At 47.3% G+C, this 23,698-nt stretch overlaps 3 protein-coding genes across 5 annotated transcripts; 1 reads left to right on the forward strand and 2 right to left on the reverse strand.

Annotated features, from left to right (window-relative positions):
* Positions 1-23: 23 nt before the first annotated feature.
* On the forward strand, positions 24-10,503 carry BTBD18 (BTB domain containing 18). 2 transcript variants are annotated; one of them, XM_003122758.5, is made up of 5 exons: positions 24-158; positions 397-543; positions 706-781; positions 2,559-2,723; positions 8,160-10,503. In XM_003122758.5, exons 4-5 carry the CDS (start codon positions 2,600-2,602, stop codon positions 10,223-10,225), a joined length of 2,190 nt encoding a protein of 729 aa, XP_003122806.2. In that variant the 5' UTR covers positions 24-158; positions 397-543; positions 706-781; positions 2,559-2,599; the 3' UTR covers positions 10,226-10,503. The 2 variants fall into 2 exon arrangements, with proteins under 2 accessions (XP_003122806.2, XP_084867211.1); XM_085011085.1 differs by having other exon boundaries at positions 24-543; positions 706-1,403; positions 2,136-2,723.
* A 1,503-nt stretch (positions 10,504-12,006) lies between these two features.
* On the reverse strand, positions 12,007-12,590 carry SELENOH (selenoprotein H). The gene is given in 3 exon segments (NM_001184948.1): positions 12,007-12,107; positions 12,237-12,382; positions 12,468-12,590. Coding segments are annotated over 3 exon segments (369 nt in total). The 5' UTR covers position 12,590.
* A 581-nt stretch (positions 12,591-13,171) lies between these two features.
* Positions 13,172-23,509, reverse strand: TMX2 (thioredoxin related transmembrane protein 2). Of its 2 annotated transcripts, none has more exons than XM_005660896.4 (8): positions 23,282-23,509; positions 16,991-17,051; positions 16,646-16,759; positions 16,021-16,097; positions 15,678-15,784; positions 15,438-15,503; positions 15,230-15,359; positions 13,172-14,012 (listed from the first exon to the last, which is right to left on the reverse strand). In XM_005660896.4, the coding sequence occupies exons 1-8, from the start codon at positions 23,468-23,470 to the stop codon at positions 13,866-13,868; spliced, it is 891 nt and encodes a 296-aa protein (XP_005660953.1). In that variant the 5' UTR covers positions 23,471-23,509; the 3' UTR covers positions 13,172-13,865. The 2 variants fall into 2 exon arrangements, with proteins under 2 accessions (XP_005660953.1, XP_084867224.1); XM_085011098.1 differs by lacking the exon at positions 23,282-23,509 and adding an exon at positions 19,595-20,315 and having other exon boundaries at positions 16,991-17,514.
* Positions 23,510-23,698: the final 189 nt, after the last annotated feature.

The raw sequence follows: 23,698 nt of genomic DNA on the forward strand, positions 1-23,698 counted from the left end.
GCAGACGTAAGCCCCAGGGCGGGGGAAGGAGGACAGACGTCGGGCCCGCGACTGGCTGTGCGCGAGGTCGGCGGCGCGAGATCTGTGGCCCTGTCCGCGTGGCCTCAGGCTCTCGCTGTCACTACTTCCCAGTGCATGAGGGTGCCTGGACCGCAGTGGTACGAGGGCACTAGGGAGTGGCTGCAAAGCCCGTGCGGCCAGAGGTGACCGAGTCGGTGACCCTTGAATTCGGTCCTCCGGGATCCCCGCGCTCCATTCCCAGAAGTCCTCGCGCAGCGAGGTCTCTCTTCAAAGGAGTTGGGCCCGGGCTCCCGGAGCGTGCGGGGCGCCCAGCTTTGCGGGGCCTTCCTTGAACCCCTGCTTTCTCCCCGCCAACCCCGATTCCCTTGGTTCCAGACAAGGAGAGGAACCCTCAGGACGCTGTGTAGCTTTGCTAAACCTCCCTGCGCGAGGCTGGACTTTGGGAGGAAGCAAGGCAGGCTGGACAGAAAACCCAAGCACAGAGAGAACCGCAGGAGCACCTCCTCCCACAGAACTATCCAGGTTGGGTTTGGGGGCAAGGCCCAGCACTGGTGGATTGGGGAGCTCCCCCAGGACCTTCGCTTGGGCCCTTGCAACAGCTGCCCTCCACCCCCATCTCTGGCTGGGATGGAATTGAGCCTACATTTTCTGAATTTACCATTCCACTCTTTTCTTTCCTGATAGTTTGACGTGAACTATTTGGAGCTTCAGTGCCACCTGACAGAAAACTTCATGCCAAGAAAGGAACAGCCACTGTGCAGTGAGTGTGGGCATCTCGTTGAGAAAAGCTAGAAACTAGCTTTTAGGAAGCTGGAAGCTAGTAAAGCCGAAGTCAGAGTGCCCAGTTTGTGTTAGGACGGGTAGAAAGCTTAATTATCCTTGCTTCGTTGTAAGCTATGTAATTAACCAGATTGACAAACTTAAAGGCCAAATTCCTTGGCAGTTTGCAGGCAGAATCAGGCTCACTTTGGTCAAGAATATCTGAACCAAGGGTGGCAATATTCTTATTTCTGAAAGAGACCGTCTCACCAAGTCCAGCAGCTTCTTTTCTTTACTGTGCACCCTCTGCTGGTTAGTGTGATAGTGAGCTCAGAGGGAAAAAAAAGGTGTGTACAACTTCCTAGAGATCGTTTTATACTCAAAAACGATATACTCAAAAGTATATCATTTTGGTTTGGTTTTTTGTCTTTTTCGGGCACTCGAGGCATAGGGAGGTTCCCAGGCTAGGCGTCTAATCGGAGCTGTTGCTGCCAGCCTACACCAGAGCCACAGCAATGCCAGATCCGAGCCGTGTCTGCGACCTACACCACAGCTCATAGAACGCCAGATCCTTAACCCACTGAGGAGGGCCAGGGATCGAACCCACAACGTCATGGTTCCTAGTTGGATTTGTTAACCACTGTGCCAAGATGGGAACTGCCAATAATACATTGTTAAGATGTGTTAAATTGGGGAATGTCCCACGAAACTCGGAAATGAGGTGCTCAGGAAGAATATGAGTAGTCAGCATTGTAGGAGTTGAGTCTCAGTGGTAATGGGAATGAGGAAAGTTTAAGGATAACTTTTTTTTTTTCCATCTTTTCTAGGGCTGCACTCGCAGCATATGGAGATTCCCAGGCTAGGGGTCTAATTGGAGCTGTAGCCACCGGCCTACACCACAGCCACAGCAATGCGGGATCCGAGCCGCATCTGCAACCTACTCCACAGCTCACAACAACACCAGATCCTTAACCCACGGAGTGAGGCCAGGGATGGAACCTGCAACCTCATTGTTCCTAGTCAGATTCGTTAACCACTGCATCACAAGAGGAACTCCGATAACTCTATTTTTGAAGTACTAGTTTTGTGCCAGCCACTCACAATGCTAAGCAGTTTTACCTGCCCTGACTCATTAAATCTTTAAAAACATCCTTATGAAGTTCCCATCATGGCACAGTGGAAATGATTCCTACTTAGAATCATGAGGTTTCAGGTTCGATCCGTGGTCTCAATCAGTGGGTTAAGAATCCAGTGTTGCCATGAGCTGTGGTGTAGGTCACAGACGTGGCTCAGATCCCCTGTGTTGCTGGGCCTGTGGTATAGGCCAGCAGCTGTAGCTCTGATTGGACCCCTAGCCTGGGAACCTCCATATGCCTTGGGTGTGGCCCTAAAAAGATAGACAGATAAAAATAAAAACAGCCTTATGAGGTAAGTACTATTAAAATTCCCATTTCCTAGATGAGAAAAGTAAGACTCAGAGGTAAGGTCATTTGCTTGAAATCATACAGCTAAGCTAATAAATAACAGAGCTGAGATTCTAATCTAGGATATTTCTGAGCTCCCACATAATCGCTAGGATATTCTTTCCTGAGAGACCCTTGGCACAACTTTTGAGCTTATGGTTCCTCAACTCGTACTATGTCTCCCTCTTTTAAAATTTCCCTGCCATTTCAAAGACAAAAAATATGTGTGTGTGTGTATGTGTGTATATATATGTATGTGTGTGTGTGTGTGTGTATGCATAACTATGCTTCTCAAAGGTATTATCTCACCCACAGGAATCTGATCCATGAAAACATAGGTTTGTTAAGAGACCAACATGTGCTCTCCTGCAAGTCCCAAAATCCTATACAGGAATCCCCGGTTCCTCCGGTTGGCTTTTCTGCAGCTTCATCACCAGCAACAGAGTGGTGTGTTCTGTGATGTCCTTCTGCAGGCAGAAGGTAAGAGACTAGTAGAGCCTCAATTGAAAACTCACCATTGGAGTTCCCATTGTGGCTCAGTGGGTTAAGAACCCGACTTTGTCTCTGGAAGGATACAGGTTTGATCCCTGGGCTTGCTCAGAGGGTTAAGGATCTGGTGTTGCTGGAAGCTGCAGCATAGGTCGCAGATGCTGCTTTGATCTGGTGTTGCTGTTGCCATGGCTGTGGTGTAGGCTGCAGCTGCCACTCTGATTCAATACCTGGCCTGGGAAACTAACGTATGCTGCAGGTGCAGCTGTAAAGCAAAAGAAAAAAAAAAACACCCGCATGCTCACACGTGCGTGCGCACGTGCACACACACACACACACACACACACCCACCCACCATAGACTAAGGTTAAAATTATTTTAGGTCCAGGCAGTAAAGGACAAAACTAGGAAAGTGTGTAATTATCACCTTTTTAAACTTTTTTTAATTTTTTTTTTTTTTTGTCTTTTGTCTTTTCAGGGTCACACCTGCAGCATATGGAAGTTACCAGGCTAGGGGTCGAATTGGAGCTATAGCTGCAGCCTACACCACAGCCACAGCAACGCCGTGTCTGTGACCTACACCACAGCTCACGGCAACACCGGATCCTTAACCCACTGAGCAAGGCGTGGATCAAACCTGCAACCTCATGGTTCCTAGTCGGATTCGTTTCCACTGCACCACAATGGGAACTCCTATAATTATCACCTTTGAGTAAGCTGTTTGCTGTTTGTTTCTAGGACAGTTACATTTTTCAAGAGTGAAAGTGAGACCGTGCCCTTTCTGTTAAAAAATGAAACTAGTTATAAAGTTTTGTAAGCATAGAAATTTTATAAAATGTGGATGAGACTGTTTAATGTGAAGACTGAATTAATATATGTAAAGCACTTAAAGTAGTACTTTTTTTTCTCTCTCTCTTTAAACTTTTAATTTTGAGAAAATTATAGATTCACATGCAGTTGTAAGAAATAATACAGAAAGATCCCACAAGCCCTTTACCCAGTTTCTCTCAATGATAACATCTCACAAAATTTTAGTACATCACAACCAGGATACAGACATTGTTACAGGCAAAGAATGGGCTGTCCCCTCACCACAAAGATCCCTCATGTTGCCCTTTTATAGCCATACCCACCTCCTTTGCATGCCCCCCCATCCCTTACCCCTGGCAACCCACTAATAAGTTCTCCATTTCTATAATTTTGTCACTATAGAATTTTTTTTCCTTTTGCCTAACGGTTTAGCTTTTTTTCTTTTTATTACTCAAATGAATTTATCACATCTGTAGTTGTACAATGATCATCACAATCCAATTTTATAGGATTTCCATCCCACAACCCCAGCACATCCCCCACCCCCCAAACTGTCTCCTCCGGAGACCATAAATTTTTCAATGTCTGTGAGTCAGCATCTGTTCTGCAAAGAAGTTCAGTCTGTCCTTTTTTCAGATTCCACATGTCAGTGAAAGCATTTGATGTTGGTATCTCATTGTATGGCTGACTTCACTTAGCATGATAATTTGCAGAAACTTTTAAGTTTAATTAGGTCAGGTCCCACTTGTTTATTTTTGTTTTTATTGTCATTACTCTAAGAGGTGGATCAGAGAAGCTGTTGCTGTCATTTATGTCAGAGAGTGTTTGGCCTATGTTTTCCTCTAAGAGTTTTATAGTGTCTGGTCTTATGTCTAGGTCTTTAATCCATTTTGAGTTTATTTTTGTATATGGTGTTAGGGAGTGTTCTAATTTCATTCTTTTTTTTTTTTTTTGTCTTTGCTATTTCTTGGGCCGCTCCCGCAGCATATGGAGGTTCCCAGGCTAGGGGTCCAATCGGAGCTGTAGCCACTGGCCTACGCCAGAGCCACAACAACTCGGGATCTGAGCCGCATCTGCAGCCTACACCACAGCTCACAGCAACGCCGGATCGTTAACCCACTGAGCAAGGGCAGGGACCGAACCCGCAACCTCATGGTTCCTAGTCGGATTCGTTAACCACTGCGCCACGACAGGAGCTCCCTAATTTCATTCTTTTCCATGTGGCTGTCCAGTTTCCTCAGCACCACTTATTGAACAGGCTGTCTTTTCTCCATCATATATTCTTGCCTCCTTTGTCATAAATTAGTTGGCTGTAGGTGCGTGGGTTTAATTCTGAGCTTGCTATCCTATTCCACTGATCTATATTTCTGTCTTTGTGCCAGTACCATACAGTTTTGATGATTGTTGCTTTGTAGTATAGTCTGAAGTCCGGGAGCCTGATTCCTCCAGCTCCATTTTTCTTTCTCAGGATAGCTTTGGCTATTCTGGGTCTTTTGTGCTTCCAAATAAACTTTAAAATATCTTATTCGAGTTCTGTGAAGAGCGTCCTTGGTACTTTGATAGGGTTTGCATTGAATCTGTAGATTGCCTTGGATAGTATAGTCATTTTGATAATATTGACTCTTCCAACCCAAGAGCATGGTATGTTTTTCCATCTATTTGTGTCATCTTTGATTTCTTTCATCAGTCTTACAGTTTTCAGAGTACGGGTCTTTTGTCTCTTTAGGTAGGAGTTCCCAATGCAGCATGGCATCCATGAGGATGTGGGCTCAATCCCTGGCCTTACTCAGTGGGTCAAAGATCTGGCATTGCTTTGAGCTGAGGCATAGGTTGAAGATGTGGCTTGAATCCAGTGTTGCTGTGGCTGTGGCATAGGCCGGCAGCTACAGCTATGATTCGACCCCAAGTCTGATAACTTCCATATGCCAGATACAGCCATAAAAAGAAGAAAAAAAAAATCAACTGTAGCCGAGTTTAAATTTTGTCTCCACTCCTTAACTTGTAATCATGGACATGTTACTTCATTATGCCACGGTGTGCTCATCTGTTATAACAATAGCTACCTCACAGGGTTGCAGTGAAGATTAAATGAATCCTGTTGAAATCCTTAGATGCCTGGCATAAGTTAAGACTCAAGAAGTATTAGCTTGGGGAGTTCCTGTCATGGCACAGCATAAACAAATCCAACTAGGAACCATGAGGTTGCAGGTTCCATCCCTGGCCTTGCTCAATGGGTTAAGGATCCGGCGTTGCCGTGAGCTGTGGTGTAGGTCGCAGACGCATCTCAGATCCCAAGTTGCTGTGGCTGTGGCGTAGGCCGGCAGCTGTAGCTCTAATTCGACCCCTAGCCTGGGAACCTACATATGCCGCAGGTGCTGCCCTAACAGAAAATCGTTTTTTTTTTTTAAATGGCCGCACCTGAGGCTTATGGAAGTTCCTGGGCCAGGGATTGAATCTGAGCCACACCTGCAGCAGCGGCAGATCCTTTAACCCACTACACCACGCCTGTGACTGAATCTATACCTCTGTAGTGACCTGAGATACTGCAGTCAGATTCTTTTTTTTTTTTTTGTCTTTTTTCTAGGGCCACTTCCGTGTTATATGGAAGTTCCCAGGCTAGGGGTCGAATCGGAGCTGTAGCTGCCAGCCTACTCCAGAGCCACAGCAACGCGGGATCCGAGCCACGTCTGTGACCTACACCATAGCTCACGGCAACGCCGGATCCTTAACCCACTGAGCGAGGCCAGGGATCAAACCTGCAACCTCATGGTCCCTAGTTGGATTCGTTAACCACTGTGCCACAATGGGAACTCCATTATTAACTTTTTTTAAAAACTTAATTGGGGAGTTCCCGTCATGGCGCAGTAGTTAACAAATCCAACTAGGAACCATGAGGTTGCAGGTTTGGTCCCTGCCCTTGCTCAGTGGGTTAAGGATCCGGCCTTGCCGTGAGCTGTGGTGTAGGTCGCAGACGCGGCTCAGATCTGGCATTGCTGTGGCTCTGGCGTAGGCCAGTGGCTACAGCTCTGATTCCACCCCTAGCCTGGGAACCTCCATATGCCGAGGAGCGGCCCAAGAAATAGCAAAAAGACAAAAAACAAAAACAAAAACAAAACTTAAATGTTTGATTAGAGGCAGTGGGTAAGAGAGGGACAGCAAATCTGACTTCTGGTTTTCAGGGCTGGGCAGTTAGGCAAATGTGATAATGTGTATTTTTTAAATTTTTAAAAATTTTTTTGTCTTTTCAGGGCCACGCTCACCGCATATGGAGGTTCCCAGGCTAGGATTCAAATCAGAGCTGCAGCTGCTGGCCTACACCACAGCCACAGCCACACAGAATCTGAGTCACACCTTCGACCTACACTACAGCTCATGGCAATGCTGGATCCTTAACCCACTGAGCGAGGCCAGAGATCGAACCCACACCCTCATGGATACTAGTTGGGTTCGTTAACCACTGAACCATGATGGGAAGTCCTTGATCATATTTTAAAGAAAAAAGTCGGAAAGTTCTGGAGTGTGAGTTAATTTTCTAGAAAGGTTGCATTGGAGGTACTTGTGGAACATCCATCCATGTAGTCATGCTTAGTATCTCAGACGAGGTATCTGAGATAGGATCTAGGAATCATCAGCAAAGCCTTTGGTAACTGAAGCCATGGGAGAGACTGAAATTGCCCAGGAAGTACCCATCAAATGGAAAGGTGGTTCAGGACAGTGGATACCAGGCAGTGGATAGAGCTCAGGAGAGAACTGAACCCTCATTGTCCATATCCAAAGTTCATACTCTACTAGACCACAAGCAGCTTCTATACAAAATTTTAAACTTTTGTGTGTATCAGAAACATTTATTCTGCAAGTATTTGATCTCCCTGCTTTGTGTCAAGCACTGGGTAAACTTCAGTGAGCAAGACAGATGTGGTCCATGTCCTCAGGGCTTACACTTGAGTGAAGGAGAGGGACAGTTCCAATGCAGGTAGCTGTGGAATACCTCTCTGTACCCAGGAGGGCCTAACCCACAGAAGGCTTTCTGAAGGAAGTGCTATCTAGAATAGATTTTGGGTTTTCTGTGTGTCTTTGTTTTTAGGGCCAAACCTGTGGTATGTGGAGGTTCCCAGGCTAGGGGTCCAATCAGAGCTGCAACTGCCACAGCCACAACAAAGTGGCATTTGAGCTGCATCTGCAACCCACACCTCAGCTTACAGCAACACCTGATTCTTAACCCACTGAGCAAGGCCAGAGATCAAACCTGCATCCTCATGGATACTGGTTGGGTTCTTAACTAGCCGAGCCACAATGGGAACTCCTAGAATAGATTTTGAAGGATAAAAAATGAACATGTCAGTGGAGTTCCCATCATGGCTCAGTGGTTAATGAATCCGACTAGGAGCCATGAGGTTGCAGGTTCAATTTCTGGTCTCGATTAAAGATCCGGCGTTGCTGTGACGTGTGGTGTAGGCCACAGACGTGGCTCAGATCCACTGTTGCTGTGGCTCTGGTGTAGGCCGGCGACTACAGCTCCAATTTGACCCCTAGCCTGGGAACCTTCATATGCCCTGGTTGCGGCCCTAGAAACGTGTCAGTCTGCATGAGATAACAAGTGTTTGTGTTTCCCTCCAGGTGAGGCAGTACCAGCCCACTGCTGCATCCTGTCCGCCTGCAGCCCTTTCTTCACAGAGCGCCTGGAGCGGGAGAGACCAGCTCAAGGTCGGAAGGTGGTGTTGGAGCTGGGGGGCCTGAAAATCAGGACACTTAGGAAGCTGGTGGACTTCCTGTATACCTCAGAGATGGAAGTATCTTGTGAAGAAGCCCAGGATGTGCTTTCTGCTGCCCGTCAGCTCCGTGTATCTGAGCTCGAATCCCTTCAGCTCGAAGGTGGGAAGTTGGTAAAAGCCCCTCAGGGACGAAGGCTGAACAGGGAGTGCCTACAACCTCCAAGTACTGCACCAATCTCTGCCAGGGTGGTGGCATCCAACCGCCGCCCTCGAACTCCACTGCCTGTTACCCAGACACCCTGTCCTCTTGGGGCAGTGAGATTGAAGTCCTCAGGGAAGGAGGAGGGGCCCCAAGAGAAGAGCAACCGACAGAATACAGAGAACTTGTCTGGCACTCTCTTGCTCAAGAGGAAGGCCAGAGCCTGCCCAACTCCTCAAGAAAAAAGCTCTTCACCATCAAGCCACAGTCAGGGACCTCAGAACAAGACTGGCCCTACCCTTGGTCCTACAGCACTTTCCCCACCCAGCTTGTACCCCTCTATGGATGAGCGACTCTTGCCCAGAAAGATCAGGTTAAGTCGTTCAAAGCCACCTCCTGACATCTGTACATCCAAGCCTGCCAGTCTTTTAAGTGGACCCAGCTCAGTGCCCACAGCCCCTGGCCGGCGTCTTTGGCGGCAGAAGAGTGTAAATAAAGAAGCACCAGAGGACAAGCAGAAAACAGGGCAAGCCAGTCCTCTCCAGAGCACCCCAAGCCCATCTGGTCTTGGAAAGGCTTGTGGGAGCAAGAAGCGGAGCCCTGAAGTCAGAGCACCTACCTTGGACTCTGCAGAGGAGGGGCAGGTTGGGAGAGTGAAACTTCGCAAGGTTGTCAACGGAACCTGCTGGGAGGTCGTGCAAGAGCCTCCTCTCAAAAACTCTCAAGGCAGCCCTCAGATCCCAGCACCCGAGGACCTGGAAGAGCCACCAGGGACTCAGCCATCCTCAGTTAACGAGGAGGAAATGTCATCTGCTAGAACAGACCCGTGCGAGGACTCCCCCGTGTGCTCTAGGCTGCGAGACATTCTGCTCTCTGCCAGCTGTTCCCCAGACCACCCCGTGGTGAAGTCTGAGTTTGGGTCCAGTCCAGAGCTGGTAGGGAAAGGACCTGGATTGGATACTGACTGCAGAGAGCCCTACGCATTTGACACAGCCTTGCTTGGGCAGCCCTGTGAAGCTGAGGAGTACCGAATCACAAGTGCTGCTGCCACCAGCGAGCTGGAGGAGATCCTGGACTTCATGCTCTGTGGCTCAGACATCGAGCCACCCATAGGGTCAATGGAGAGCCCCCGGGCTGAGGGCTGCAGGACCCCTAGTTATCACCTGACAGAAACAGGAAAGAACTGGATCGAAGGGCAAGAATGGTGTTTGCCAGACACCGAGCTCTGGCCCAGGGAGCTCACAGGATTGGAAAAGGAACCTGTTGGTGAGAACAAAGGGCCAATTGAGCCTTTTAGCCCCCTTGTCATGCCCTCTGAGAACAAAGAGCCAGTTGAACCTCTGAGCCCCCTTGTCATGCCCTCTGAGATGAGTGAAGGGGAGGTGCTCTCTGTGGAAGGCTCTTGGACTCCAGATCTGGAAATTACCCGCTCCCAGCCACTGGATGGTCAGAGAGACAAGCTACTCCACATTGACTCCCTTGACCCCCCTCCACAAAGGTGCTATGGGGACCTCTCGCCTCCTTGTTCAAACTGGGTAGAGACTGGGCTGGACATGTCCCTAACTATGGATGAAGTATTATACCCTGCTTCAGAGGCAGGCAAGGAGGCATCTGGCAACTCTGAGTTGTTGGGTCCACCTCCTGCCAGCCCTGAAGAGGAAGAGATTGATGTGGTAGACTGGACCTCAGAGGGGACTGTGCCCACGAGTATTCCCTCTGTATGGCCCGACCCTTCCTCAGAGTCAGAAACAGAGGTGGACATTCTAACGTAGTGGAGTGGCAAGGGCAGAGTGGAGGTGCTGGGAGGGTGGGGATGTTGCCTCCACGAAAGGTATGCTGACAAGCTAGCACAGACCCTGTGCCCACAAGAGGCAGGTGTGCCCCTAGCTCGCCCCCCTGCCCCCAACCTGGCCTTTCGGAGCCAGGCGGAAATAGCTCCACAGGTCAAAAATTATGAATTTGAACCACTTTGCTTCTTTATAATCCATTTCCCACTTAGTGACAAACAACTGAAACAATAAACTTTGTGGTCACCAGCTCCATTAGGTCACAGGTAACGGCCAAAGCTTTATCTTTCAGGTTATAAGGCATCTAACCACTAACTCAGGAAAAGCTGCAAAAGGCCATCCTCCAGGGTCAGGGTTTTGTAGGAGAGGAAATGTTTCAGAAGATGTGAGGCAGCACTGGGATAAAACACTAAGTGGGGCGGAACACTATCCAGTACCTAATGTGTGTGGCTTCGTCACTGCCAGTCTGGCAAGTCTAGCCAAGACCTCCACAGGGGCCAGGATGAGGTACTCCACCATCACTTCCAAGAAGTAAGGTTTTAAAAAAAAAAAAAAAAAAAAAAAAAAAAAACAGCGTTGCTTTTAAAAAAAAAAATACTTACTTTCCCCCTATGGTTTTACAGTTCTCCCATGTGTTCTAGCAGGGACCACAGGAATTGAGTTCCAGGTTAAGTGGTGACCCTAGGCTATGTAAAACACAAGGCAGACCAATCCCATAGGTTGGTTTGGTGCATCCCTTACCATTAAGATTAAGTTTTACTTCATTTATCATACTTTATATCAACCAAAATATTTTAATTTTTATTAAACCAAATCCAAGAACTTTTCAATGCCTTACTAGAGGAATGCCTCACGACTGAACCATCATTTCTGGAGGGGAAGAAACCACAGCTTCAGGCACATGACTGAAGTTTGGCCATGTCCCGTCATAAATGCTCCAACATCACCAGGGTCAGAAGGCTGTGAAAATGAGAGGAAAAAGTAGTTAGAGAAAGGATCAAGGCAATTACATGGCCAGCTCTCCACCCCTGAACCCACAAAGCCATGACAGCTAAATCACTGCATCTTGCACCCACATCTCACTCAACATATCAAGTGGCTGACCACATGCACTGTATGAAGCATTAGGGTGAAAGGCAGGGTCAAGTCCTGGGACCAGGAGTGAGAGTGCTACAGTGTAGGGTTATCACGTGGGGCCGTAACAGAACATACCAGTAACAAAAAAACACAAGAGGGCAGGAGTTACACAAAATTTGGCCATGAAAGAGGGGGGAAAAAAATCACAACTCACACAATAAATGGGGGAAAACAGTGGAATTTACAAGAAAATGAGAGTTTTGTTGGTTTTTTTTGGATGTTAACATTTATTTTTTCATTCATCCATTCATTCATTCATTCAAGAAAATGGGTTTTTCAACCCATATAAAACTAATCTGTACACCAAGGGTAACAACTGCATCCTCTGAGGACACAACTTGCATTTCTGTAAAGAATCATCTACATTACCATGGGTATTCCACGACGTAGGTCAAAAACAATGAAATGAAACACAGAGTTAAGCTAAGGGCACACTAGGTAATTATAATTTTTTTCAGTTTTTCCCAACAGTAAAAGGAGACGCGGTATTCCCACTAGAGAAAATCCTCTAGCAGGTCCCGTGTGAAATAAGAAGCAACAGACAGAGCTACTTCGCCACACTAACATCAATCCACTCTCCCCCAACTCCCACTTCAAACCTCGGCGTGAGGACCTCTGCCCAAACCACCCTACGAGAGGTACTTCTTCAGCTCCTCCACCACCTCTTGAGGCTCAGGGAACTTAAGTTTGCGCGGGGGCCCCTTCTTAATTCCAGTCCAGAGCTCCGCACCTGGGAAAGAACCACGCAAAGCAGAATTACTACAGCCTCCCCCCGGAATCATTAGGTGGCGACGGTTTGAGACCAGCGCTTCCCCGCCTTCCACCCACGGCCCGCACCCAGACCCGGGCCCTCACTCACTGCTACCGTCGGGGCGCATCAGCGTCACCTCGAAGCTGCCCCTCCGGGGCTTGGTAGGATTCACCCTCACTGGAAGCTCCGGGGCCTCCAGGCGCAGCGCCTGGCTCAGGGCCGCAGCGTTGCGCCCATAGACGCGTCAGCTCGTGCTAGTAAGAGATGAGGAAGGTCAGAGACTGGGGCCCTCGGTCTAGGGGGTCCTCGCCCGCCTCCATTACTCCCTAGGCCCCTCACCAATGCTCAATAACGACGCTAGCCTCCTCCATTCCCTTCCGGCCGCTAGCCGGCGTCTCCTGCTTCTCGGCCGCCGCGCCCAGCGCCGTCTCGGCCTTCCGCTTCCTCCCGCGGGATGCCATGGCGCCTGGAGCCGGGCTGGGAATCGAGCCGACCGGGGGCGGTACTAGGGTGGAGTCGCGGCCACCGGCAAGAGAGGCCAGCCAAACTCCGAGATCCAAACCGCAGGCCAGAAACTCGGCCTCCAGAACAAAACCTCCCTTAAGCGGCAGCAGCGTGGCGAGGGCGCGCACGTGGCCTGGAGGCGGGGCCTCTTGGGCAGAGCTACTCTGCGCGCAGTCGCGGGGGAGTCACGGGGCGCACCAGACCGAACCACCGGTGATGGGGGGACGGGCGGAGGGGCGGAGGGGCCAGGTAGCTCTGAAAGCAAGCCTGGCTCTTCCGCTTTTCCGAACCGTGCGACCAGCTGAACTGTGTGCACCTTGACCCCGTCCCTTCCCAAAATCTCCTTCCTAGGACTCGCGAGCCAAACCCAAACGAAGTCCGCAGTCTAACCCTGGGGTTGTGAAAACTAAACCTCCACTCCACAATCCTGGGGACTAATGCATGAAACTAACCAGGATGGTCTTTGAAATTAAGGAGATGGATAATTCCTCCGCAGTAGCTTGGCATCTCTAACACATGAATCACACACAAAAGCACAGTCAAAAGTAAATCCCAGTCTCTTTATTATGGAAAAACATCAACTGGCAGTGGGGAGGAGGTAGGAAGGTAAGTGAACTCCAACCGTGGTAGGGGCTTTCTCCTCCAGGCCCCACCGGACGTCTCAAACTTCTATTCCTCTTCTTCGCAATCTCCATAAAATAGGGAGATTATTCCATACGAAAACTCTGAGGTTAAAGGTTTCTCCTTGGGACCAGTGACAGGCTTATACTTTTTAATGCAGGCCACAAACCAAGCCAGAAGGGCCTAAAGTAAGAATCCTTGAGGGAAAAAAATCTTAGCACTACTGCTGCATCTTGGCCTGTTGTTAGGCTTTAATCTAATCTAATCTACGGCTGTGTAGGTCCGCTAAAAGGAATAATGAAACCGGACGTGGTGGAGATGTGTGAGCGCCCAAGCTTGGTGGGAAAGCATTTCCTCCGCCACCACATAAGATGGTTCCCTCTCTCCAGTTAAAGAGCAGGCCACTGGAGTGGAGGCCTTCCTGAAGGATACCTGTCATACCTGGATGCCTCTTAAAAATCAGAAGCAATACCCTGCCCCACCTAGACGTAGCCAAACAGGAAAAACATAAATTAAAGTCCAAGGCCTCAGGCCAGGCTTGTGGTTACAGAAAGGGCAGAGCCTCAGAGGTGCCTGGGATTGACAGGAGAGGAAGCACTGAGAGCAGGGATCTTATTTGTCTTTCTTGCTCTCCTGATCTGGCGCTGCAGTGGGCGTTTGGGCTATAGGCTCCTCCTCGGGGATATTATCACCAGCCTTTGACACCTTCTTGGCCCGATGATACAGCTCATTCAAGTTGAATTCTCGAATCACATTCTCCTGTGAAAAAGAGATGCACACATCAGGGTTCTGGTTGGAAAGGACCCTGGGAAGTACACTTGACCCCTGAACAATGGTGTGGTTAGGGATGCCAACCCTCTTTGCAGCCCAGAATCCACCTATAAGTTAGTGTCAGCCTTCTGTATTCACAGATCCTAGAATCTGTGGTTCCACATGTACAGATTCAAACTGCAGGGATTGTGTAGTACTGTAGTATTTATTACTGAAAAATATTCACAGAAGTGGATCTGCACAGTTCTAACCCATTTGTTTAAGGGTCAGTTGTATTTAGACAGTCTAGGAAAGGAGGAAGTGAGGGACAGGGGTCTAGTCTAACCCAGCTCTCCTTTTTTGGACACCTGGAAAAGTCAACTAATATTTAAGTACCTTTCTTTTTTTAAGGGCCACACTGTAGCATGTGGAAGTTCCCAGGCTAGGGGCTGAATCGGAGCTGTAGCTGCCAGCCTGCACCACAGCCACAGCAACACCAGATATGAACCACTTCTGCGACCTACATTATAGCTCACGGCTATGCCAGACCCTTAACCCACTAAGCGGGGCCAGGGATCAAACCTGTGTCCTCATGGATACTAGTTGGGTACGTTACCGCTGAGCTACAATGGGAACTCCTAATACCTACTACATACTACTTACTATACCAAGAATTACAGCCACATTATTTAATGCAATCTGAAAAACAAAGTGCTATTGTTGCCAATGACTGCTAAGGAACCTAAGGCTATGGGTACAAGAACTACTGAGATTGAATCTTAACTAATAATTTTCCCCAGTACTAGTAGAAACATAATATAAATTTGCTGAGTGAATTCATGAAGGAGGTCTTTTAACTAGTCCACACTCTGAAACCTTGTGGGCCAGCAAGTCCCATCATGGCGCAGTGGAAACGACTAGGAACCATGAGGCTGCAGGTTTGATCCCTGGCCTTGCTCAGTGGGTTGAGGATCCTGCGTGGTGTAGGTTGCAGACACGGCTCGGATCCTGCGTTGCTGTGGCTGTGGTGCAAGGCAACAGCTGTAGCTCCAATTAGATCCCTAGCCTGGGAACCTCCAAATGCCATGGCTACATCCCTAAAAAGCAAAAAAAAAAAAAAGCTTGTAGGCAAGTAGCAGGACTAGGAATCGAACCCAAGTTGGGTTCCAAAACTCACCCACTGTTCCTTACCCTTCTCCAAACCACCTGCCCACTCTTTCATATACCTCAGAAAAAGTCCAGGAGACAGCTCGTCCTTTCTTGTCAATCTGTGGCCGCCGCATGACTTCCTTGCCACCTTGGAAGAGGATTAGGGTAGGGAGCTGCTTGGTGAGGGGTGACGTGCTCACTTTGTACCTACAGGGCCCAGAAAGTACTCTGTGAATGTACCTGTATACATGACTCAAAGTGATTCCCGACCCAGGCCCTACATACCGTGTACTAACATCAGTGTAGCGTCCAACGTCCACCTTCCCAAAATTTAACCCTGTGCAGTTGTACCTGAGAAGAATATATTTAACATAGTAAAAGAAGGGAGAATGAATCAACGAAAGTAGAAGTACAGACAGTGGGGGGTGGGAGTGGAAGTGCCTTTGGTTGAAATGTGCAAAAATCAAGGTCAAAAACAATGAGGGGAGGTAAAGTTTCTCTCATCCCTTCCTTTGTACTACTCACTTGAGCGAGAGGTCAGCATAGATAGGAGCAAATGACTGGCAGTCATTAGACCAATTGGCAAAGAACTCCACGATCCAAGTGACCCTCTTGTCCCGCGCCAGCTCTTCCTGACACACGAGAAGAAACAGTGAACTGGATTACACAGGCTCCTGAAAGAGTCACACCTTAGCGTCGAATTCCTCACCCTGGCTTCCTCATACCTCTCTCCCCGAGATCCCATAATGACCCACCATGCCCTTGATTTTCACTCTGAAGCACTGCTGCTCCTCCTAGTGAGGAGAGAGCTCAACTACAAGATCATCCACAAGGGACCCAAGAAACAGGAAGGAGGAAGAGCACTCACATCAATGGTCTTATCACTGAAGTACTTGATGTACTCAGGGCCCATATACAGGGGGGGTTTGCATGTCATCAGGAACACTAAACACAGAAACAAGATTTCAAGGGCACATGTAAGGCCGAGGACAGCAGATTTACTTTCAAATCAACTCAAATATTTCAAGCACCAAAGACTGCCATTTGTGGACATACATAGATACAGTTCCTTCCTCTTAAAATGAAATCTCTGGGAGTTCCCGGTGTGGCACAGCAGAAATGAATCTGACCAGTATCCATAAGGCTGTGGGTACCATCCCTGGCCTTGCTCAGTGGGTCAAGGATCCAGCGCTGCTGTGAGCTGTAGTGTAGGTCACACATGTGGCTCAGATTCCGTGTTGCTGTGGCATAGGCCAGCAGCTGCAGCTACGATTCAACCCCTAGCCTGGGAACTTCCATATGCCGTGGATGCAGCCCTAAAAAGACCAAAACTGAATGAATAAATGAATGAAAGAAAAATCAAATCTCTCTAGATTCTTATCATCTGAGCTACACACATAATGAATTAGGTACAAGATATGGGAAAAAGAAATAGAAAACCTGGTTTGGGGTTGGAATTTGGTTCCCACAACCAAGTCTTGCAGTATCCTTACCTATGCAGAGTGTAAGGTAAAGCAGGCCCATGCGAATATCCAGGCGGAAGAAAAGAATTGCATTGGCCACTTTACTAAACATGAAGATGTTGCCTATGTGTTGTTCCACGGTGACTGAAACACAAAGATGTCACAGGTCAGGCTGGGCTACATGCTCCCATGTCCTCCTATTTCCCCCCTCTCCTTGGAGTATTTTGAAATGGGAGGGGGTGGGGTGGGGAATAAAAGATCAAATTCAGCCTCGGAATGGAATGAGGGACAAGTTCACCAAATTCATGTCTCTCTCGTAACATGAAAGCACCTTGAGGTCATCAGTCTGAACCTTCAGAAGCAGGCTAAACTTACTGGATCTTCGGTTCTTCATCATCACGATGGCACTGAGAAACATCAGGATCTCTACTTCTCTCTGGAACAGAATCAAAGTGACAGGAACGCCATGACAAGAAAGGATTTGGGTAAGCAAGGAAGCCAAATATGTAATAAAAACCAAAAGAGATCCAGGCTGGGAATGGCAATAACAGAGAAGTAACTGGAGCCAGCTAAGATGTAGTGGGGAAAACACCAGTCAGAAGATCTAGTTTCAGGTTCTGCCCTCGCTGCAAACTGGCTGATGCTTTTCCACAAAGCACTTGACCTCTGAGCTTTGGTTTCCTTGACTGAACATTATCTATTTCAAAATGCTATTGTGAGGATGAAAGACGATAATGAGCATGAGTTTTATAAACTACATGGTACAAAACTATAACATACTACAACAAATTCAGTGTGAGCCTGATAAAAAATAAAACTCTTCCAGGAGTTCCCGTTGTAGCTCAGTGGTGTTAAGGACCTGATGTTGTCTCTGTGAGGATGCAGGTTTGATCCCTGGCCTCACTCAGTGGGCTAAGGATCTGTCACTGCTGTAAGCTGCAGCACAGGTCACAGATGCGGCTCAATGTGACTGTGGCACAGGCCTCAGCCGCAGCTCCAGTTCAGCTTGAATTCAACGACTAGCCCAGGAACTTCCACATGTCACAGGTGCAGCCCCAAAAGGAGAAAAAAAAAAAAAAAAAAAAAAAAAAAACTTCCAGGTAAACCTTCTCAATAATATTCCATTAATACTCCACTCGTTTGGTTTTAAGTCATTCAGCTCCACCTAATATTCACAGTGATAAACCATGCGTCTTTAATGTAATTGAAGAGTAGGAGGCCTTTCAAAACACTCAAAGGTCCTTTTCAGTACGCGTGGCTTAGAGTTTTTTCTTTCTAGAAGGTAAGCTCCATGTCAACAAGTGTGACAGACAGTAAACACAACAAAGAAACAAACAAGATAATTTCAAAGAGGAAAGACTGCAATGAAGAATAAGGACCTTGTGAGAGAAGGCCAGGAAGCCCAACGACAAACTGGATGGTCAGAGGCTTTCCATACCTTTCTGTTTATAATACAGGCACCCACGTCATTGTTTCAGACAGAACCAATCGACTACAATTTACAGCTAGGTTTTTAGCCTCAATCTCGAATAAAAAACAACTGACTAGATTTAGATATGGACATGTAAGGTGTGGGGTAGAGAATGGCAGGCCTTATTAAATATTACATCTAAGCAGAAATTATGAAGCATTTTCAAGACTGAAATTGGGTTAGAATTGGCACTAACTTTTTTTCTTTTAAATGGCTGTGCCCTTGGCATATGGAAGTTCCCAGGCCAGAGGCTGAATCCAAGCCACAACTGCATCAATGCAGGATCTTTTAGCTGAGCGTGCCAGGCCTGGGTTGGATCGAACCCAAGCCTCTGAAACAAACTGAGCCACAGCAGTTGGATTCTTTTTGTTGTTGTTGTTAAGGCCACACCCACAGAGCTGCAGCTGCTGGCCCACACCACAGCCACAGAAACGCCAGATCATAGCCACATCTGTGACCTACACTGCTCCTTGTGCAACACCAGATCCTTAATCCACTGAGCAAGGCCAGGGATTGAACCTGCACTCGCGGACAGTATGCTGGATTCTTAATCTGCTGAGCCACAATGGGAACTCCTGTAGTTGGATTCTTTTGCGTGCGTGCGTGCGTGCAAGTGTGTGTGTGTGTGTCTTTTTAGGGCTGCACCCATGGCAGATTTAAGTTCCTGGGTCAGGGGTAGAATCAGAGCTGCAGCTGCCAGCCTACACCACAACCACACCAGATCCAAACTGCATCTTCGATCAACATCACAGCTCACAGCAACACTGGATCCTTAACCCACTGAGTGAGGCCAGGGATCTAACCCTCATCCTCATGGATACTAGTCAGGTTCATTACCACTGAGCCACAGTGGAAATTCTGTAGGTGGATTCTTAACCCACTGCACCACAGCAAGGAGCTCCAGAACTGGCACTTATAATTGAGAAAGATGAATTTAAAAAGGGAACTATGGCCAATCAGGAGACTGAGGGTAGGACTAAAAGAAATATACTCTAAAGACTGAGACTGGACCTGTGGGAAGGGGCCTTGTATACTCCAAACCTTATTTCTTTTTTCTCCTGGGAATACTACAGGTAGACTCCCTTCTAGCATAGGTAGAACTGTGTCAACAGTACCGCTAAATGGCATGTGAGTGGAAGTGCTGTGACACTTCTGTGCCCAGGCAGTTAAAAAGGGGCATGCCCTTGCATTCCAGCTTTCTTTCCTCATCTTCTGTCTGGATGATGCTGGAATGACCTTAAGTCTATCTGCTGAAGTCAGAATGAGACAGGATTCCAGAATAACTATATAAACCAAAGCCCCCTTGGTTATTCTACTTGCTAGTCATTGTTTTTAAACTTTCTATTGAAGAAATTTTCAAACAGGAGTCCTACTGTGGGGGATCCCAGTGGCGTCTTAGGAGCACTGGAATGTAGGTTCGGTCCCCGGCACGGTGGGTTAAGGATCTGGATCTGCGTTGCTGCAGCTGGGGCTTAGGTCACGACTGGGGGTCACATCTGATCCCTGGCCTGGGAACTGCATATACCACAGGGCGGCCAAAAAAAAAAAAAAAAAAAAAAAAATAGAAAAGATATCGAGGGTAGCAGAATATGCCACCCCAAAATATGCCACTTTGACATAAGGATTATCTTGAGCCTAAAGGCAACTGAGAAGTAGAATAATTTAGAAAAGTTCCTGCCCTCCCCCATTTGTCTAAAAACAGGACATAAACTTTCAAAAGGTGTCCTTCTAATCTTCTATACCAAGGACAAAATTAGTCAGTGGAGATAACTTTAGACCCTATCAGCCTGGAGGCAGCACCAGAGGAACCTAGATAACAAACTAGACTTTATCTACCTTCAATTTACCTTTCCACAGTTTTCTGTTCTTGGAAGCCTAAAACAGCTTTCCTTTGTCCCGTCATTTCTTCACAAATTTATTGTTCATAGTTGAAGATGACATATAAGCTGGAGTCCTAAACCACCTTTTTTGAGCTACTCATTTTCCCCTAGCTATCGCCCATGTATACAAGTTATACATGTTAATAAATTGGTTTTGTTCTGTTTTGTTGTCTTTTTGACTTTTCTAGGGCCGCTCCCATGGCATATGGAGGTTCCCAGGCTAGGGGTCTAATCGGAGCTGTGGCCACCGGCCTACACCAGAGCCACAGCAACGCGGGATCTGAGACGCGTCTGCAACCTACACCACAGCTCACAGCAACGCCCGATCCTTAACCCACTGAGCAAGGCCAGGGATCGAACCTGCAACCTCATGGTTCCTAGTTGGATTCGTTAACCACTGAGCCACGATGGGAACTCCAATAAATTGTTTTTATTTATGTATTTATTCATTCATTCTGTGTCCACAGCATATGGAAGTTCCTGGGCCAGGTAGTGAACCCACACCACAGCAGCAACCCAAGCTACAGCAACGACAACACTACCAGGGAACTCCTTTCTGTTTGCATTTTTATTTTAATCGTCTTTATTTTATTTATTTATTTATTTATTTTGGCTGTAGCTGTGGCATGTGGAAGTTCCCATGCCAGGGACTGAACCCAAAGCCATAGTTGCAACAACACCAGATCCTTAACCTGATGTACCACAAAGGAACTTCCTTTGTCTTTAACCTATTTTGCATTACCGGGGTCCTCCGGCAAGAGCCCAGACAGATAAAGGGAAAATCATTTTCCATCCATGTGTGTGTGTGTGTGTGTGTCTGTGTATAAAATGTGTGTTGTATTAATATAAACCCCTATTACTAATAAAATACCTATTACTCAGCTTCAATGGTAGTATTTTGCCAATATGGTTCCATTTCATCTATGCCATCCATTTCTTTTGTTAGAGAAACATAAAGCAAATTACAGGACTTCCTGCTGGTGCACCATGGGACTGACAGCGTCTCTGCAGCACCAGGACTAGGGTTTGATCCCCAGCCCAAAACAATGGGTTAAAGGACTCTTTGTTGCCGCAGCTGCAGCATAGCTGTAACATCATAGAGGTGGTATGTACTCTCTACTAACTCACTGCAGATGACATATCAACCTTTCATCTGATGGCTTGAGATGATCATTGCCTAGATTTATTATTTCATTAGAGTGCTACATAATTTTTATTTTATTTTTAGGGCAGAACCTGCAGCATATGGAAGTTCTCAGGCTAGGGGTCAAATAAGAGCCGCAGCTACCAGCCTGCACTACAGCCACAGCAACACTGGATCTGAGCTGCATCTGCCACCTACGCCACAGCTTGTGGCAACACCAGATCCTCAACCTACTGAGAGAGGTCAAGGATCAAACCTGCATCCTCACAAGACATTCTGTCAGGTTTCTAAACCACCGAGACACAACAGGAACTCCAGAGTGCTACATAATCTTTAAATGCTATCACTCTTTCTGTATTACTTCAAATTCTTCTAGTAGGAAATTAACATTCCCTTATCAACTATTTATTACTCTGACAGTGTATAGAGGAAAAGTAAAGTGCTTGATTATTTCTTTTATTTAATAAAATAGAAATGGACTTTTATTCTGTTTAGCCACTGAAATTTTTTTTTTCCTTTTTTTTTTTTTTAGTGCTGCAGCCTCAGGATATGGAAGTTCCTAGACTTGGGGTCGAGTTGGAGCTACAGCTACTGGCCTACATCACAGTCACAGCAACGTAGGATCTGAGCCACATCTGTGACCTACAACACAGCTCATGGCAATGCTGGATCCCTGACCCACTGAACAAGACCAGGGATTGAACCTGAATCTTCATGGATACTAGCTGGATTGCTTCCACTGCTCCACAACAGGAACTCCCTCTTTTTTTCTTTTTCTTCCACCCACAGCATATGGAAGTTCCTGGACCAGGGATCGAACCTGTTCTTCCAAGGAACTGCAGTTGGATTCTCAACCCACCGCACCATGGTGGGAACTCCAAGCCACTGAAATTTTGAGGTTTACCTGTTATTGCTAAGATTATTTACCTTAATATTCTAACTTCCAAATCACCAAGGAAATAGTAAAAGATTTTTTCCAGGAAAACAAACACTAGCTATAAACTCTAAATAGTTAAAGGTCCCTACTTAATAGGTTCTTTTGGAGTTCCTGTCATGGCACAGTGGAAACGAATCTGACTAGTACCCATGAGGATCCGGGTTCAATCCCTGGCCTCGCTCAGTGGGTCAGGGATCTGCCATTGCCTTGAGCTGTGGTGTAGATCTGAGACAGAGCTTGGATCCCACGTTGCTATGGCTGTGGCATAGGCTGTAGCTCTGATCTGACCCTAGCCTGGGAACCTCCATACTCCGCAGGTTCGCCCCCCTGCCCCCCAAATGGATCTTTTGAAGCACCACAGCTATACATGAGCTACTTAATAACACTGGGAAAGAACGGCGGAAGTATGAAAAAGTAAACAAGGGAAGGAGAATAAAAGTAAGGAAGTAGGTTCTGTCAAAAGTCAAGACTCATTCTGGGACCTGGAAAAAAAAAAGACAAAAACTCAGGATGGCCCTCCTTCCTCGTAAACAGTCAGCTATACAGAAGAGGGCACAGAACTTCATCTTATTTTTCTGAGTGGTCCTTCCACTTCTACTTAGGAAGTACTGCAAGAGAGTTCAGATTGATTTCTTTACAATGAATTTTTTTTACAATTCCATTTCAATAGGCCTAAAACTTTATTCATTTTTACATTCTCAGGATGCAGCACAGTGCCTAGCATACAGTCCTCCCTCTGCAGTTGTTAACTGAATTAAAATGACTGATGGTGCTGCTGCTTTGGCCAGAAGAGTGGTTTCAAGTCCCAGCCACTCACTAGTTGTGTGACCTTGGACAAGTCTCCTAACTACGCCGAGATCAATTTCTTCATCAGTGAAACGAGATTACTACTACTTGCCTTGTTTACCTCACTGATTCCTCAAGAGCTTTACATAACGAGAGCAGCACTGTAAAACAGTGCAGATGCCTCGTTTGGGTAGGTACGAATTGTGAGACGGAAAGGACCTTGGACTCAGGAGTCAGAAGACCCCGGCAGGCTAACTCGCTGTATTCCCATCTTAAACGTGAAGAGGTTTACACTCGACGACCGCCCAGGCTCTAGATTCTTAATAGCTTAAGTCCGCTACAGGTTGGGAACCTCAGGTGTTCTCAAACTGGTGAACCTCGCATCTCGTAGATGCAACCTAGGACAGGGTGTCAAGGTCGCGGGGTCCTAAGGCGGGGGGTCGCTCACCCAGTCAAAGTCACACGGGTTGCCGTCTTCGCGTTGCGTGGGGAGATTGTAGCAGACAGGGGGCAGCTTCCTCACGAGTAGGAAGGCAGCAGAGAGGAGGGCTGACAGAAGGTAGTAAGGTCGGGCCAGCCATCGTGATAGTCGAGGTATCGAATAAATAAGAGCAATTAAAGGCGCGAGAACCGCCATCTTCCCGGCTCTAGCGGCGCCAGCCGCTCCACGGAGTCCGTGAGCCTGGTCCCGCCTCTCCCATCATTGTGCTTCCATTGGGCCTAGTCTCGGATGCACCGCCTCTAGATCCGGAAGCAGATCTCTGACTGGCTTCTGCGTCAGGTTAAAAATGGAGAAAGGGCTTTGATATTTTATTGGCTAATCTAGCTGTCTTTTTTTCCACCTAAATCATTTTATTGGACATAT

This window comes from Sus scrofa, chromosome 2 (genome assembly GCF_054392235.1).
Source record: "Sus scrofa isolate SSC_HxYL_T2T_F1_AM1 chromosome 2, Sscrofa_HxYL_maternal_Yorkshire_Landrace_v2.0, whole genome shotgun sequence".
NCBI lineage: Eukaryota > Metazoa > Chordata > Mammalia > Artiodactyla > Suidae > Sus > Sus scrofa.

Excerpts from the sequence above, each read along its gene's own strand:
- TMX2 (XM_005660896.4), bottom strand. The coding sequence starts at position 23,470 with ATGGCGGTTCTCGCGCCTTTAATTGCTCTTATTTATTCGATACCTCGA. Across the intron at positions 15,360-15,437 it reads TACACTGATGTTAGTACACG|GTACAAAGTGAGCACGTCAC; the intron begins GTATGTAGGGCC and ends TGGGCCCTGTAG. Across the intron at positions 14,013-15,229 it reads TCTCCTGGACTTTTTCTGAG|GAGAATGTGATTCGAGAATT; the intron begins GTATATGAAAGA and ends TCTTTTTCACAG.
- BTBD18 (XM_085011085.1), top strand. The coding sequence starts at position 2,600 with ATGTGCTCTCCTGCAAGTCCCAAAATCCTATACAGGAATCCCCGGTTC. Across the intron at positions 2,724-8,159 it reads TGTCCTTCTGCAGGCAGAAG|GTGAGGCAGTACCAGCCCAC; the intron begins GTAAGAGACTAG and ends GTTTCCCTCCAG.